General features: G+C 46.0%; 1 protein-coding gene across 1 annotated transcript in view; it reads right to left on the reverse strand.

Annotated features, from left to right (window-relative positions):
• Positions 1-1,786: 1,786 nt before the first annotated feature.
• The window catches only part of KIAA1217 (KIAA1217 ortholog), a 283,978-nt gene continuing 268,601 nt past the window's right edge, over positions 1,787-17,163 (reverse strand). The window contains exons 15-21 of the mRNA XM_081818914.1: positions 14,855-15,018; positions 13,972-14,133; positions 10,727-10,846; positions 6,921-6,998; positions 5,204-6,808; positions 4,550-4,672; positions 1,787-3,823 (exon numbers count right to left, since the gene is read on the reverse strand). Coding sequence (XP_081675040.1) covers positions 3,323-3,823; positions 4,550-4,672; positions 5,204-6,808; positions 6,921-6,998; positions 10,727-10,846; positions 13,972-14,133; positions 14,855-15,018 — 2,753 coding nt within the window. The 3' untranslated portion in view covers positions 1,787-3,322. The remainder of the gene's footprint in view (positions 3,824-4,549; positions 4,673-5,203; positions 6,809-6,920; positions 6,999-10,726; positions 10,847-13,971; positions 14,134-14,854; positions 15,019-17,163) is intronic.

The following is a 17,163-nucleotide window of genomic DNA, read 5'->3' on the forward strand; positions in this document are numbered from 1 at the left end:
GTCTTGCCCCTGGTACTCAGCTCAGGGATGGACATCAACTCGTCCCACCATCTGGGGAGTCTGGCTGGGGTGATTTGGGGGTACACCTTCTCCCAATCCTGAAAACGCAACCTTGCAAAAGGACCACTCTTTCGTAGCCATGATTCTAGAACCTTGGCTTTGTTCCAAGACTGTGTCAATCTTTTGTTTTTCTTTGGAAAGAGTCGGAGTCACAGGTAGCATTGAAAGAAAAGCAGTCTCTTTAATGCTGCAGCACTATTAAAAGTTCTGTATTGTACCAGGGAGGGCCAAATGCCATCACCTCGGCGAACCACCTCTCCTCTGGATTCCTGCTGCCCACCGTTAGGTTCGTCTGACTTCTCCGCCTGCCCATGTCTGTGCCATCCCCTCCACAACTAGATGGAAGCCTTTTAAGAGCAGGAACAGTGTCCATTTATCAGTGTAGCAGTGATAAGGACAATAGTCCTAACCTTTATCGAGTGTGCATCTGTGTCAGGCTTTTTTTTCTTAATTTTTAAAAATATTTATTATTATTTTTTTTTTGGAGGGAGAGAGAGCATCTTAAGCACACTCCACACCCAATGTGGAGCTGGATGAGGGGTTCAATCCCATGACCCTGAGATCATGACCTGAACCAAGATCAAGAGTCGAATGCTTAGCCATCTGAGCCACCCAGGCGCCCGTCAGGCTCTGTCTTAAGAATTTTCTACACATCGAATTTAATCTTCTCAACAATCCTATGAGGTAGGTTCTGTTATTATTCTCCATTCACAGATGAGAAACTGAGGCATGCCCAAGGCTGCACAACCAGCACACAGCACGGGCTGATGGATTGTTGGATGAATCTGATAAGCCCCTATGGTTTATTTCTAAGAGTATTTTTTTCAGAGGGAACAATCTGTTAGTTGAATGATGAGCTTCAAAGATAATGTAGTGAGAGTCTAATAGTGGTTGAACAAAATCTGAAAACCTAGCAGTTCCTATCTAGCACCACCCATTTTAGCTGTTAAAGGAACCAAGGTGCCTTTCCGTTACGTGTTGTCAGAGGCAGCCCGCATACACCCGGACTCAGTTTCCCTCCAAGGTCCTGAGGAGGCAGGCGGCACTTTGCTGGGTCTCAGGGTTATGGCTGAGCTGTGTTGAGTTGTTCCTTACCCGGGGTACATGCCCCATCCTTCATGATGTCGGCTGCAACTGGCCATCCCCGGTAGAGCCTTGCCAGCACTCTGGGAAGTCTGAGGGTAAACTGAGGATGGGAGCCACCACCTGTGGTTAGCTGCTTACAAAGAATTCTCAGCTTGTGCATACAGAGGAGCAAATAAACTGGTACGAGTCAGCTGGTTGCTGTATGTATTTTAACATAGTTGTTGAGTTGTGATGGGACATGATTGAGGTGTTGCAACATTTTAGGCCTAAAAACTCTAAGATGACGACTTTCCCGAGCCCTCCCTGAGACCTGTGATTACAGTTAATAGGAGTAGAGACAGAATATACTATTTCTGATGAAGGCATCCCAGCTCTGTACACTTGAAGCTGAGGACCACTAACAACCAGGTGCTGAAGTAATAATAATTTACCCTTTACATCAAACCAAGTTAAATATTTTGGAGGCAAAAAACAATAGGCAGCTCCCTGAGACTGTTCTTGTTTGTGATTCATAATTTTGGTGTTATTTGCATTAACTGTTCTTCCCATTTTTCAAATGAATACACAGAGTGTCATGTTGGCTCGCATGGGTCTCTCTACACCAACGATATTTTTTAGAATTGAGAACTCCAAAAGAAGATAGTGACAAAGATGGTTTATTTCTACTTTACTTCTACTAGAAATTAAAAAAGAGAAAGTAATATGAGCCCCTCTGGCCAATGAGGGTGAAAGCTTTGTCCCAGGTTTGCTTTGTGGTAGGCAAGCCGTGGGTAAGCCGCAGAGACAAGGGTCAACAGGTTACACCAGAAGGCACCACGCTTGCAATGCATTTATCAGGAACTCATCATGACTCAGAAACCCAGTTCGTGTCCGGTTACACGTCACCGACAATGTCCTCAAAACCCAAACCATTTAACTCGGTGATAGTTTCATTTGTTCTCTGACTAGGAAGTAGTTCGAGGGACAAGGTACAAAAAAATAATAAGCATGCAGCCCTTTATTTAGTTTTGCAAAGTCTCTGCTTATAGTTCTGTATATTACATGACTGTGTTATACAAATACATTTATTTACAAAAAACACTCCAGCTGTGCAAACTCGTTGCTTTTTAAAAACATATGGGGAGTCCCCATTTCTGCCCATCCCGAGATAGAGTTTTAAAGCATGCATAAAAATTAACTTTGGTGTGGGAAAACTACTCTGTGCTGTCACATCCAGTATTTCTGATGTCTATTTATATATGTACAAAAGTTGATCAGTTGACAGAACCGTACAGAAGTGTACATGTTAAAATCCACAATGCAATAGTGTGGGTTGCCAGGTCTCTGAAAACAAAGGAAGGGGTTCGATACTGCAAAGAAAGCAACTAGAGAGAATCCCAATATGTTAAAAAAGAAAAAAAAAAAAAGGAAAGGAAGAGAAAAAAGAGAACAAAAGAAAAGTAAAGAAAGCTCGCTTGCCTGGGCTGCAGATCATCATACCTAATTTTCATGGCAGTGCAACGGGATTGATAAACTGCCTTCTACACATGCCTCTGGGTTGGCTTGTGCAGAAGTTCACGGGCATATTGTCTAGCACACTACTTTCACACGTACAATGCTATAGTATCAAAATGTTTTTGGCAAAAAGGATCTCGAAAGGAACCATGAAGTTTTGACAAAAATAGAAATCTGTAATAAAGCTAAATAACACTAAAATAAAAGGAAATATTATAGTATCTGTTTTACAATTTGTATAGTCACACTTGTGTATTTCTCTGTTCACATCTAGTCTCCGTAATGAAAAATATTTTTGTACAAAACATACTGAAATTCTGGAATCATACATGTTTTACATGCTGAATACATCTCCCCACCCCCCACAGTCTCACACTCACCCTTCTTTCCTGCCAGCCACTCTTTTTGTAACACATGCTTACTTCATGTAACAGGTGTCGAATATAGACAGTAAACACTGTGTAATTACAACAGCAACAAAGTAAAAAAAAAAAACAAAAAACAAACGAGCTTTACTGAAATCTATTCATCCAGTATTTAGCACATACTTAGCATTAAGCCTCAAACAGTACAGCAATATGATACATTCTCTTGTGAAAACAGTTATTGAAGACTGTTGAAAAAAAAGATTTTTTTTTTTTTTTTAATGTAACTCCGACTTGTGCCTAACAGGATTTGGCCTTTAAGAGGTTTCCTTTGCTGTGGATGGGGTGGCTTTGCTTGAACTTCCATTCTGTGCCTTGTAGCTGGTGAGGCCGGGTGTATGGATGGTCCTGATGCTCTTGGCACCTTGATTCAGTGACGTGGGGGAGGCGGGGGAGGGTGGGGAGGAGGAGGAGGAGGAGGAGGGAGGGGCTGCTCGGCCGTTTTGAGTCTGCAGCGAGAATGAGAGATGGTGGCCTTTACCTGCATGAGTGAGGCTCTGAAACTTTAAGGAGCCATTAGAGACAGAGGGGATGAGGGAGGCAGAGGGGGTGGATCGTCCTGTCTGGGGGCTGAGAGGGTTAGAAGTAACCGATGGTTTAGTAGTAGGTGGAATAGGCAAGTTAGAGCTGTCGCCACTAGCAGAGGGCAGAGAACTGCTTTTCCCAGAGCTGGGAGAAAGGGCTGGAATCTTAGAAGCAGGTAAGGAGGGGAAAGTAGGCTTACAGTCCCCACCAGCTTTCTTAGCACTTCCATTAGCCTGTGAATAAAGATGGCGGGAGACAGTTTGTCAGAGAGCTGGTAACACGATTGATCCACAGGGTCTGGCAACACAGCCCTTCTGAGAATCATTAAATCACAGAGACCAAACCAAACCGAACCAGTTCAAGGCCTGAGCTAAGTCCCGTTGTGCTGTACTGGACCTAGCAGAAACCCCCAAAGTACAGAGCGCAGGATGTGCAGAAGAGGGAGAAAAAGGAAGAACAGGTGTCGTCGGTGAGAACAGGCACATCATCCCACTCCCCGTTCCCGGGTGCTAGGCTGGCCATGCGTCTGGGTGGTTACGGGGGTGGGGGTGGGGCTGGGGCATCGTGATGGACAGTTAATGTGCCTCGAATGCAATGCAGTCAGCATATCCGTTAGTACTGGTGACTTTCAGGGCAGCTCAAGGACAGGTCTGTCTCGGTTTCCCAAGGGGTTCTGATGAACCACTCCCTTCACCAAAGAAAAGCCAATGGGCCTGGCACCTTGCATTAACAGTTAAACTTTGGAGTCACAAAGTGAAAGATGTTTTATTGTGAGCATGCAAAAGCGTGGTGGAAAGTTTAACAAAGGTTTTTTTAGACTTTCTTCATGCCCCAGATCCCAGATGTCTATGTAAACCATATCTTACAAAGAAAACACAAGATTTGGTATAAACTAAGTCAGCGACTTGCTTCTTAACTGCAATAGCGTCCATCCAAAATTGGGTTTAAGGTAAAACTACCTGACGATACTGGCGGGGATCCTGCAGTTTGGACGGCTTGCCAGGCTTGTCCAGGCTTCCGGGTCTGCTCTTGGAGCTCATGGGGACTGGCATCCTGCTCGTCTGCGGGGTCCCAGCGGAGCCCTGGGGGAAGGAGCAGCAGGGGGGAAGAGAAGGAGAAGCACATGAGTGGGTTATCGCCGAGGATCTCCCGCCGTGTGCAGAGAAGGTCAACGTGAGAAGCCATAGCCCTACATGCAGGACAGATCTAGGAGACGGACATCAGGAGACACCACTGGGGTTAATTTGAAGAATCAAACAGAATAAACTGCTCCACTACTGATCAAACAGATTTTAATGTGAGTATCAGAGCAATCATTTCAACAGCAAATGACCGGCCCAGCGTCCTTGCGTTTACCCAACACCAATCAGCAACAGAGGTAAAAAGAGGATCGATTAGCTGTTAGACACCTAGTTGTTGTTTTGAAAGTGAGGGAGAAAGTGTGAGAGAAAGGGATCGTGGCGAACAGACAAAAACAAAACAAAACAAAAAACAAAACACAATGAGCCACCTGAAAGGAAGCAAGTCAATCACAAGACACCTGTTGCTAATGGTGATTATGGCAGATGTAAGAAAGCAGCTGGGTCTTTTCACTTTCCATCAGACCAAGATACCTTACGTGAAGCTGAAGGTACGGACGAGGGGGGCTCTGGGGCAGTGGGAGCTTCATCCAGAACTAGCAGGGAGCGGGGAGAGGCCTCTGGGGCTATGTGGGGTGAGCTTGCAACAGAATCTCTGTTGGAAGAGCATGAAGCATCAACCAGAGCTTTTGGACTCATTTCACTGATGGTGGTTTCAAGCTGTTTGATAGTTTGCTCCAGGCTGTCCAGCGTCCTGTAGGTATTTTTCCTAATTTCATCAGTTCTGGAAATCAGAGCTGGGCTCTCTGGACCGGGTGGCTCTGGTCTCCTAAGCATGCTTTTGGGGGTGTCTTCAGGTTGAGACCTAGTTATTTCAAATCGTTTGGCTTCCTTGTGCTGCTTCAAGGCGCCGTCCTCCTCCTCCTCCTCGTAGACCACCACCTGCAAAGTCTTCTTCCCCGTTTTGGTTCCTGTGCGAATCGCCTGAGTGAGAGCTGCCAGTTGCTTTTTAGGGAATTTGAACTTAAACTTCTTCTTGGGGTTTTCAAACTGGTCATCTGTCCCGTCGCCCTTGCTTTCTGAACTTGGAGAATCTGCTTGGCTGAACTTGCCCCACTCCCTTTTATTCACTTCCTGTCCTCCTGATGTGTCAGCCTTGGCCGACGGGCATTGTGGCTGTAACTCACGGCCAGCCTGCCGTGCCGGTCCAGGGCTGCCAGAGGCCATCTCCTCGGGGAACTTTGGGGAAGTATTGTTCTGGACCCCTGGGTCTCCATTTTCCTCTTCTTCCTCTTCCTCTATCTTTTCCTCTGTCATCATTCTCTCTAATTCCTCATCGCACTCCTCGAATATGGTCGAAAGTCTCTTATACGCGGACCGGATGTCCATGGGCTCGTCAAAGATGATGATAACTGGTTTCTTGTCCAGGCACACGACTGGCTCTTCGTTTTCAGTTCCTCCTTGTCTGGAAGTTGTCTCTTTTTTGGCATCAATATTAACCGTCTGTACATCTTCCCCCTTTTTGCTCACTATGTCTCGGACCTCCCCACTGGAGAGAACCTGGACCGCGGTTTTGGTAATCATGAAGGCAATGTTGTCAGGGGTCGCATTTTCCTCAGTGGGAGAACTTGGGGTCGACTCCCCGTCCTCGCTGAGGTTCACGTTCACATGCCGTGCCCCCTTGGGTCTCAGAACGACCTGGCCGAACTCTGTCATGGGAACCTCTTGATCTTGAGTTTTGACATCACACGGGCTCAATTCAGTTGACCTAGTGGGAGAGGGAAGGTCACACCTATCTGTATTTTCTGGTCCTTCTAGACTCATCATCTCCTTTGTCTTTCCATAATTCATCTTCTGATGCTCAGTGTCAGATATAGGGTGCTGTGGTCCTGAGCTCTTAGGTCCTTTGTTTATTTCAACTTCCGATGGACTAGTGCCAGGGTAGCTGGAGTTGACCTTAGACACATTTTTCTGGGAATAGTTTCTACTGTCTCTAAATAAACTCTTGTTGGATATGGAATTTTCCTTCTTTTGGATGTCTGTTTTGTACTCTAAGGTTCTTGATGCATCAGAAATACCATTCCCCATTGCTATTTCCCACTTAGGATGGTCAAGAGGTGCTAGAGCCCCTGCAGTAACCTGAGAGGGACAACGGAGGAGGGAAACCACACACATTAATCAGAAATGGATCTGCAAGAGAAGGTAATTAATCTGCACGGTATCATTTGGAACACAGATCTGCTAAACTCACCTTTCGGGATTCCATTTGGGGGCCATTTTCATATTCAACATCAGATTTCCGTACGTCTTCATGGAATAATTCCAAATTCTGGTAGAATAGTGTAGGACATGTTACTCCACAAAACCACATCCCCCCAAGGTGGACTATCACTAAATTGTTCCTTCAATTTAATACTTCCAAACCATGCGGGCCAAGCACATTTGTTACACACTAGTCCAAAACCTATATAGCTCTGTTTACCTTGGGTTGCTTTGTTCTCCAACTTCCAAAAATGCCCTGTGTTTGCACAAGACGGAAATCTCAATTAGCAAAGTGTTTTAAGTATTTCGAATTCTGTGAGGGAGCAGTTAAGAGAATAAAGGGACCGATTCTGTATCAACACGTTCTCTTTCCAGCATCTGATTGTGAGCCTAGCAGAATCTAACACGGGAAGAGGGGTGTGTCGCTGTCGAAAGCATAGTATCTCGGCAGGCAGAAGATTCTCACTCTAATCCAGACCTGCCACTTAACTGTGTTACCTTCACTTTTCTGGGCCTCAGTTTTCTTGCTTATAAACCGAGGAACTAGACCAGGAGATTTTTCACGTCCCTTCCAGCTAGGTCTTTCAGTACTATCTCTGCTTCTCTTATGGAAATTGTCCTATAAGGACTCTGCATTTGTTGGGTGTGGTACTTGGAGATGAAAAAATACCCCATAATTATTCCCCGGTCAAAGGACAGACTGAAAAGGGATCTGCAGTTTTTTACTTGGACTCGCCACGTAACGTGTCACAACAGCCTTCAAACTAACAATACCCAAGGCGATCATCAAATCCAAATTCAGAATGGTAATGTTGCCAAAATGTCTAAACATTTCCAAAGCAGACACGTGAGACTAAAATGATGGTCGTGACATCGTAATTCAGCTTTTAGTCTCCAAATCCTCCGACATGGAGTGAAGGTCCATTTCTGAGGCTCTCACCAAGATTCAGGGCGTGAGAAGCCAGCGGTGAGGGCCGGGTGTGGACAGTGCTTGACCAGGCAGCGTGGCCTTTTCCGGCATGTGTGTGTCTGTCCCCTCGGGCCCTGCCGTGATACTAACACTAGCCGTGTCTCATCGTTTCCCAGGCACTGCTGCCTTCTCTTCTTGTTGCTGAAGCCCGAGAGGAAGAGGCGGTGATAGATGGAACACAATCCCAAGGAAGTTGTTTGGTTAAAGCAACGACACCATAACAAAGCACAATAACCAGGCCCCGCCAAAGTCAACCCCGAGCAATCCCACCACCCTGTTACAAATGGAAAGAGCATCCATACACCTTCAAGGAGTTAACACACAAACAACAGAGTCAGTATTAATCACATGGAAACGTCGTACAGGATACAAGATACGTTAGCCACCCAACACCTTCCTCTTTAACTTGCCCTCCTCCCGGTAAGGCCTCCAAATACGTGCAACGATTCAGCTGGTGTGCTTGAACAACGTCAGGTCTAATGTGGGATTTTAAACTTGGGTTATTAAACAACTAACACATCCAGTAAAAAGGTCTGAAGAAGAATAAATGAGGTCTTGAGCCCAAACATGGAGTTAGCATACCCTGCTAGGACTCGGGTGAGAAGTTAGCCATGAAATGGACAAGGAATTGACATGTGTTGGCCTCTGTTCTGATCGGTCCCAGCCCATGCCACACCCATTGTTAAGTATTTCAAATGTCACCCAGGAACATACGTATTTTAAAACGGATGTAGTAGCAGGCATACTCTGATGAAAGCCACTAAGATAAAGATGTCACAAGGGTAGGTTTCACATGACCTGTCATTTTTGTCACTGGGCTAGAAAAAAGAATGAGTGTATCAAAGCAGGTGTATTAACTTTATCCAGGGTAGCTTGGTCACAAATGTCATGTAATCTCACAATGACATCTTAGATATGCTCTCAGATGGTCAAGACTCTGTGTAAAAGGTAAGTAAGCCTCTTAATATCTGCTTATAGGCCCTTAGATTTAGATTGTTCAGACAACTGTGTAGCAGGCTCAAAATGCATATGGGCAATAAACCAAAATCATCAGAGACATAGTTATAGGAAAATTGCATACAAGTGCAGTACTAGGCTAGCGCTTCATGACGATAGAAAATTTTAAAGAAATATTTGATTTATAGAAGAGTAGATGAATAGACCACGGAGAGGTTAATAATGATACAAATTTGGGTACAAGTCCGATACTCATGGTTATTATGAAATAGGTCAATCTACTGAGTATAATGATCTACAATAAGCACTAACGTCCCTACAAGGCTCTTACTACAGACCTGCTTATCTGATGAACTCGACTGAGATCAACGAAACCAGAAGGATATGGCTTTCTAATTGCAGGGCAAGAAATCTCATGCAACCTTTTCGCCAATTAGCAAAATTCTACGAGACAATGATTGTCTCTAGAGGGATCTTCCAGAACTTCCCGGTTCCCAGGCAGCGTTTTGGCCAGAAACAGTCCCATTAGCCCAGGCATGCCCTGTGACCCCGGGTCTCCGAGGGCCTTTCATGAGCTGGTTTTAGTAAGGCCACGTAGGGCAATCCCACAGACTGAAAGAGCAATATATTTCCAATATGGTGTCATGGGTTCAATCCAAATTAACAGGAGATTTTCTTCATGAGAAAGATTTATCAATAATAGTTTCATAACCTCTGCTGGTGCACAGAAGTTCCCCCTCACCTGGCCTGTAACAGTGTTATATGTCAGTTACGTGGCAGATGTAGTTTGCAGGAGGCCTTGCGATGGCTGTGAGACAGGGAGCAGGAGGCCAGCCTCCTTGGCAGGGCCTCACGGCTGGGAGCTATAAGCCCCAGGACTGTATCTCTTGAAGGATTATGTTAGAACAGCCCTCTGACTTGGGATCCTCTATCTCCCATCACTGAGCTTTCTTATACAGGGACTGAGGTCGCCACCTGGTGTCGCTAGTAGGCTACACGGTGGCTGATTTGTTTGACTTTATCTAGGGGATGCTAGAACCTTCGATTTCTGAAATAAACGTCCCTGGCGAAAAATGCTAGGACTTGAGTTGGTCATGATAAGCTTTCAATCCTGGTGTGTAAACAGAGGCTTCCGTCAGATAAGATGGCTCTACATCCAAAAATCTAGATGCGACTTAAAGAGTTGACATTCAATCAGGCCAACGTCCTTTCCCTTAGGTACTTAGGTAACGACAGCAAATTTTGTTTCAGAGCCTGGACATCTGTCTTGAAGCCATTAGGATGCCACAATGTGTATTAGCATTAAACCCAGACTGGACTTACTGTCTTGCAAGGTATAGTCTGAGAATGTGTAGTACTTAACAAAAATTCTGTCTGGTATTCTCGAGCATGTGTGCAAATACACATGTGTAAGTTCCCATGAGGACACACCTGTGGATGGTGGCAGGCATACGGCTCTGCCGTGTGTTTTCTTCCCAGAATCCAAGGTCTGCAGCTACTTCTGATGTAGGTGTGTTGGACCTAGAAGACCTGTTAAAACTTAGAAAAAGTGCTACACACTCGATCGATGTTTCTATTGTTTTCCTGGAGTTCTAGAAAAATCTTGCAAGGCGTACGTATACTCTTCGGTTTGGGAAGATAATGCCTAAAATGCTGCACAGACTATTGTGTGCTGTGCGCAGGAACACTGAGGTCACTGATTAATCTCTGATTAAACCTAAGGCTGTGTCTCCATTAGTTTAAAAAAAAAAAAAGGCGAGAGAAAAAAAGAGAGGGCATAGAAGGACAAACGCAGGAGTGGTGTTAGTGTCAGCGCAAGGAAAGAAGGACCATCGGCCTGGGTGGCAAACGTGTCACCACCACGTTACCTTCTTCTCCTTGGGTGGGACCGTGGCCCCCGGCCTAGTGTCTTTAACGTGACTGTCAGCCCGGCACTGCTCGGCATGACTGTTTGAATTTACATCCATAAAGGAACACTTCTGGAATGCCTGAGGGATTAAAATACCGAGGTTAACGGGGATCCAGGTGCAGGGAGGAGGAAGGAGGGAAGAGGCAGAGTCCAGAGACACGGAGACCTGAGCCCAGGCCTGCATGCAGGTCACACGGGGCCAGGGAGGCAGCGTCTGCGAAACGGGCTCCGCATTTGGGCCTCAGGCAGCAAAGCTGAATGCTGAGCCAGGGGCAAAGGCTTCCTATGTGCGCCCGGCAGGATTAATGGACAGAAGCCTTGAAAGGAATGCCCTTTCTTCCAGAACCTGATTTACATGTAGTAGGGCTTCTTGCTTTGACCTTTAAAAAATGTTGAATATGTAAATGAATTAAGACAAGAAGCTATCCTTCTTTTTTCTCGGTCATTTTCTTTCTTTTCTTCTTCTTCTTTTTTTTAACCAGCTTTCTTGAGGTCAGAGAAAAAAGGGCACAAGATATTGCAAACCTCTCAATCGTACATCAAAAGTAATCCTTACCAGTTCACTGTCTGCGGTAGTAAGGGACACCCATCCTCTGAGGGGTTCTGAAGTGCATTAGAATAAAGTGATGATGCCCTTTAGCACCCGGGGGGATTCTGAGCAGCCTCGGGGTTGCCCGAGCCTCTAGCCCTGTCCCTGAAAACTATCAGGTTTGGTTCTAGGAACCCATGCCGGCTCACGTGAACATGGGGTGAAGGAGGCCAGTTTTCAGACGGACAGAAAGCATAGACTGTGTCTCTGGGGCAGAGAGTGGGAGGGACAATACGATCGTGAAAGCAAGAAAGATGAAGGACCCCAGCGTCCAGCTTCTTGAAATCAGTGGTTCTCAACTCAACTACATGTCACCTTGTTAAAAAACAATTCTGTTACCCAGGCATCACCCAGAGAATAATTCATTCAGAGGCTCTTTTTTCTTTTTTAAAACACTCCCCCAGATAATTTGAATGTGCACCTGGGACTAAAGACCAGTTATTTAAACGAAAAAAAATCCCAAATGATTGCATCATATTTTCTTAATGTCAAGTATGCTCCTTTGGAAAGAACTCTGTAGGCAGAAAGAATAACCCATGCCCGCACCAAGTTGACCATTTCAGGACGGGTCCTAAAATACGAATGAAGGTGATGCCTGGGGCCTTGCCGGCCTGCTCTCCCCCTACTCCTCCACTCACTCCCCGTGCCTGAAGCCCTGGCTCCCCCTTGCAGTCCCTCAGACACCCCAGTCCTTGCTGGCCCTGGAGATGCCCACTAAAGCCACTCGCCATCTCCACTGGGCTGTCAGACCCTGGACTTGGGAGCCTGTGGCTTCTTCTGATGCCTGGTACCCTGGAGCAGGCAGGTGCCCCACAGTTTCATTCTGGAGGTCGCACCTGCTCCTTGTCCTGCCTCGGGGCATCGAAGTCCAGAGCCTGCGGCTGACCTTCTGGGGCAGCAGGTTGGGTCCCTGCCCCCCGCAGGAGAGCTGCCTGGCTTTGGCTAAGTTAGGCTTACAGCCCTTTGTTCACCAGTATTACCTAACCACGAATACTACAACAAGGAGCCAAATACTCCAGCCTCTGAAAACTTTCAAAGAAAGCATCCGCGGTATGTAGGCCTCAGTGGAGGGAAATGTTCTCAAGCCAAGAGCTCTAAGAAGCTGGAACAAATAGATGACTTCTGACTGGGGGCTAGTGCAGGATTATTCACGAGCCTAAAGTCTCTGCTTCTTGGATTAGTAGTGACTGCTCACCTTGCGCGGATTTAAAATCATCTAGTGCTTTGTCATCCATTTGAACCAAACTGGGCCATGATCAATTCTTACCACGCTTTGGGACAGATGCTACAATGAATGGTCCCAGAACTTGCCTCCACATCTTTGGACAAGGCCCGATCCCCCAACAACCAGCAGGCTTGTCATTGCCACTGTCCTCAGCCAGGGGGTCCTTACTGGATCACTGAGTGACGGACACCTCCACGCTCTCAACTGTTGCCTGCGTCCCTAACCTTAGCAATCTATGGTTCTTACGAATGACACTCTCTAACCATTCGGAACACCTGTCTGCAAGCTGATTGGTGGGAAGGATGTCCCAGGCCAGTTTGGGAGTTTTCGTGAGGCTCGGAAGGACTCACCCATATTCATAAATCAACCCAGCAGCCCTGTGAATCCAAACAGCCCAATTTTGGCAGTTACCACCAAGGAAGGCAAAACAGAACTGCCATGGTAGAAATGACACGGTTTGCAAGTCTCTCTACTCCACGTGAAGAATGCGGACCTGTGGGGCCTTCACAAAACCATGAGTACACTGGTGAACAGGCAACATGTTTTGGAACCCCATGTGCTTGTGGCCTGACCATCTGGCCATCCAAAGGGGGGGGAAAATCCTACAATAAGTATGGGTCAAAGTGAAATATTCTACGAACAGACTTTAGTCTGGGAATTGTGCATATGTCTCTGGTTCGAAAAGTTCTTAGAACGTACAGCCAAGGTAGATTCACAGCCATGATTTGAATGTGGGATAAGCTTTGAGTCTAGTTTCTGTACCCCATCCTTAATCCTATGGATGGACTCTGTCAATTAGTTAAAAAATAAAAATCCAAAACTAATACGTAAAGTATCATTTCTCAAACAGGCCAAAGAAAATGGGAATCATTCAACTTGTCAGAATATTTGGAAAGATGACACTGACACCGAATGCGAGCCTGGTATGGAGAGCAGAAGGCCAAAGGGCAGCCATTCGAGTATTAAAACCAAAGGATGGGACCCCACCTGAAGTGGGCCTTAGTCAGTCCTTATGAAGACAAGACAATGGCTGGTATTTCTGATCCCTGTCTTAATTGCTTGTGAAATGAAGCCGAGTATTAAGACTAAAAGCAAGGAAAGCAAATCCTCTCAGCCAGAGCTAGGAAAACTTGCAATTGATCTTCTGTATAAACTTCCCGAGCTGTTTTGTGAAATGATCATTCCTTACACATGTCATGAGGTACCCCGAGAGCCTAGTTCAGCGCCATCTTGGAAAAGTGGAAGCCAAGGCCAGAAGACGCAGCTTTGGGGGCCTAAGTCCAAAGGCTCCTGGCCAACCCTCTCTAGCTAATGAATCTGTGACAGACACAGCCAGAGAGTCCTAGATATGAAGGCAAGGAGCCATAGTCAAGTCACCTCATCCACGTACCTGGAGTTCTGCCATTATTTTGTCTCCTTCCTCTTCTTCCTCCTCATCCTTTGAGGAGGAGGTAATGACTGATGGTGGGAATGGGGTCCAGGCAGAAGCAGGCTCCTCTGGACATTTTGTGGCTCTAGCCTGGGGGCTTGGTAGAGCATCTTCACTGCTTGCCTGTGGAAGATTCAAATCACAGATACTGGCTTAACACCTGCAGGTGCTGGTGAAAAGAGGGCCAGATCATGAGAACACACGTTCCCTTACTGTCTGGTGCGTTGGCTTCCTAACTCTTCAAATCGAGTTCAAAGACGATAATATCCCCTTGCATTTAGTTTGGGTTTTTCGTTCGTACAAGTTGTCATTTTGGTGAATAGATGGAAGATTTTTAATAAAACTGTAACTACTCAACATTCGGTGCCTTTAAGAAAGGCCCGCCCATGCGACATCTCCTCAGAAATTGTATTTCACATTTAGCACAAAAGAGAGAACTTGCCAAGTGAAGTGGAAGCGGAAGCTCATCGAGCATCTTTCTGTGCAGACTCTCACACCTATGTTAGCTAATCTCACTTAGCTTTGTAAGATGGTCTTTCTTTGGCTTCCTCTTCACCCCTCATTTTCAATCTTATGCCGCCTTGCTGGGGAAGTAGCTTGTGATTTGCATTTTACATTGTTGCAGCTAGAAGTCAAGTAAGGATAAAGCTCGTAGTGCTGAGTCTAGTCCAATAACACCAGCTGACATTTTCCCATCTGTGGGGCCTTCCTGTGATATAGCTTAGTCAATTCACTCCTTCTCTGCCTTACTACTTGTTGTGTTCTAAAGGAGAATAGAGAGAACCTTGTCTAAGGGTATCATTTGAATCCAGAGACCAGTTTACCAGTGCTTAACCCATCAGACCTTAGCGGTGGTGTTCTCCTTCCTGCTGGTGTAGACCACGTCGCCAGACCTCGTGGTGGTGAGCCCTGATCCTGGCAGGTAGCTCCGCCGAGGGGGTGGGGGAGGAGGAGGTGGGGACTTACCCCCCAGCTTGTCCAAGTCTTGTTCTGGATTTGGAGAGTCTTCTGGAAAACAGGGTATCATTGAAAAATAATATCTTTGCAAGATAACGTCCAGAACAGTGTATTTCTAGAAACTCGATGCAATCTGACTTAAACATTTCTCTAGTCTCTCCCTAGTGTGATGATTAAAGGTATGGACCCTGAAGCCTGACTGACTTGAAATCTCAGAAAGATCCTGCACAAGTTAACTAACTTCTCTCTGCCTCGGTTTTCTCATCTGTTAAATGGGTATTATTATGATCTTCTCCACTGGGGTGCTGTGAGGATGAAATAACTTAATATACGTTAAGCATTTGGAACCATGCTTACTGGCTTATTGTAAATGCAATGCAAGTACAAGCTATCCTTATTCAACAAAAAATCTGGGTATTACTTGGAGAGATGAAATATTGGAGCCTAAAGACAAATCCAGGGGTACCTGGGTGGCTCATTCAGTTAAGCAGCCGACTCTTGGTTTTGGCTCAGGTCGTGATCTCAGGGTTGTGGGACTGAGCCCCACATCGGGCTCCGCACTCAGTGTGAAGTCTATTTGTCCCTTTCCCTCTGCTCCTCCTGCTCCCTATCTCCAAAATAAATAAATAAAATCTTAAAAAAAAGACCAATCCAGAGCCCCCTGCCTAGCCTCTAAAGCCTCCGTCCCTCAAGTCTGAAAGACAGTGTGAGCAGGAGGGGTTGGAGCAGGGGATGCTAGAAGAATCTGGCCACTGAAGGGCCAGAAGGCAAGTGGGAGGCAGATGGAACAGAAAATGAAGTCAGGGAGAAAGTGGATTTTTGGTCATAGTTGTGTGATTGGAAACGGTTCTTTGCTAACAAAAGGAGGCAGTAAACACGGAGCTGCAGAAGTATAAATTAGGATAGACACCAAAGATTAGAAAATGCAGATATCTGCTTAGCGTTCTTCAGAAAACTGCCCCAAAAAGGCACTTAATAAAATTTAAACAGTGGGCCCCATTCCTGCCTTTATCAATATTCCTCACCTCTGCCCTTCACCAGCACTCAACCCAAGAGCTCACTAAAGCGGGAGAGCCAGGAATTCACGGTCCGGAGCTTCTAAGTGGGCTTTGCCCCAGCTCTCTCTAACAAGGTGCCCTCCCTGGAATGTGTTTGTCTCTTCTGAGCAACCTAGTCAGAGCTGTTTGAGGAGTTTCTACTTAAAATTATAATAAGGATGTGGGTAAATCATCGGGGTGAAATGCCCACGATTACGTGTAGTGGCCGGTTTTAGTCTCATGCCTGAGGGTGCCGGTTACAAGGCCCAAGCAGCACTGGGCCACCTGGCTGGTGCCTAAGCCAGCAGCCCAGCCTGGGGATGGCCTCGTCAGCTTTGTGGGTCCCTCCAGGGACTGGCACAGGCTGATGGGCCCTGCAGGTGGGCCCAGGTCTCCTCTCCTGTGTAATGACAAAGACTGCCTCTTTGTTTTTGTTGTTGTTGTTGTTGGTTTTGGTTTTGTTTTGTTTTTTAAAGATTTTATTTATTTATTTGCGAGAGAGAGAAATATCGAGAGAGAGAGAGAGAGAGCACGAGCAGGGGGGAGAGGGAGAAGCAGGCTCACTGCTGAACAGGGAGCCCGATGCAGACTCGATCCTGGGATCATGACCTGAGCTGAAGGCCGACGCTTAACCTAACACTGAGCCACCCAGGTGCCCCCAAAAGACTGCCTCTTTGACCAGCTTTGGTGAGGCTCCTCTGAGCCCTTTTCTCCATTAGGCTTTGCCCTTGGTCGGCTCAGCCCAGTTTTAGCAAAGAATTCTACTAAGTCAATATAGCAAGAATCCCCCGTTCTTGACATCTGACTGGGTTCTTCATTCCCCACCCTGGACATCCAAGCCTTTAGCAAGAACCTCCCTATCCTTGATATGCTGCATTCAGAGTCGAGTTCAATTTCTCACCCACTGCAGTGGTCTTGAATCAAGTCTTCCTTGCTCTTTTTAACACATAGCTCTGAGAATAATTTTTCTTTAACAAAGAATGAGGCTATAGTCCCTAAAACTTTCTACTGATGTTTAGGAGCTCTTGGTCCATCCCCTTTATCGAAGTAGTCAGCGCACACAAGAGGAAATACAAAAAAGTTTTTTTTTAAACCTTCAGTGTAGAATTTTACCTCATTAGTAAACACAAATAAAAAAAATAACATCCATGCCAAATAA

The sequence above is a fragment of the Leptonychotes weddellii genome, chromosome 5, assembly GCF_054177405.1.
Source record: "Leptonychotes weddellii isolate Sample4059 chromosome 5, ASM5417740v2, whole genome shotgun sequence".
NCBI classification, from domain to species: domain Eukaryota; kingdom Metazoa; phylum Chordata; class Mammalia; order Carnivora; family Phocidae; genus Leptonychotes; species Leptonychotes weddellii.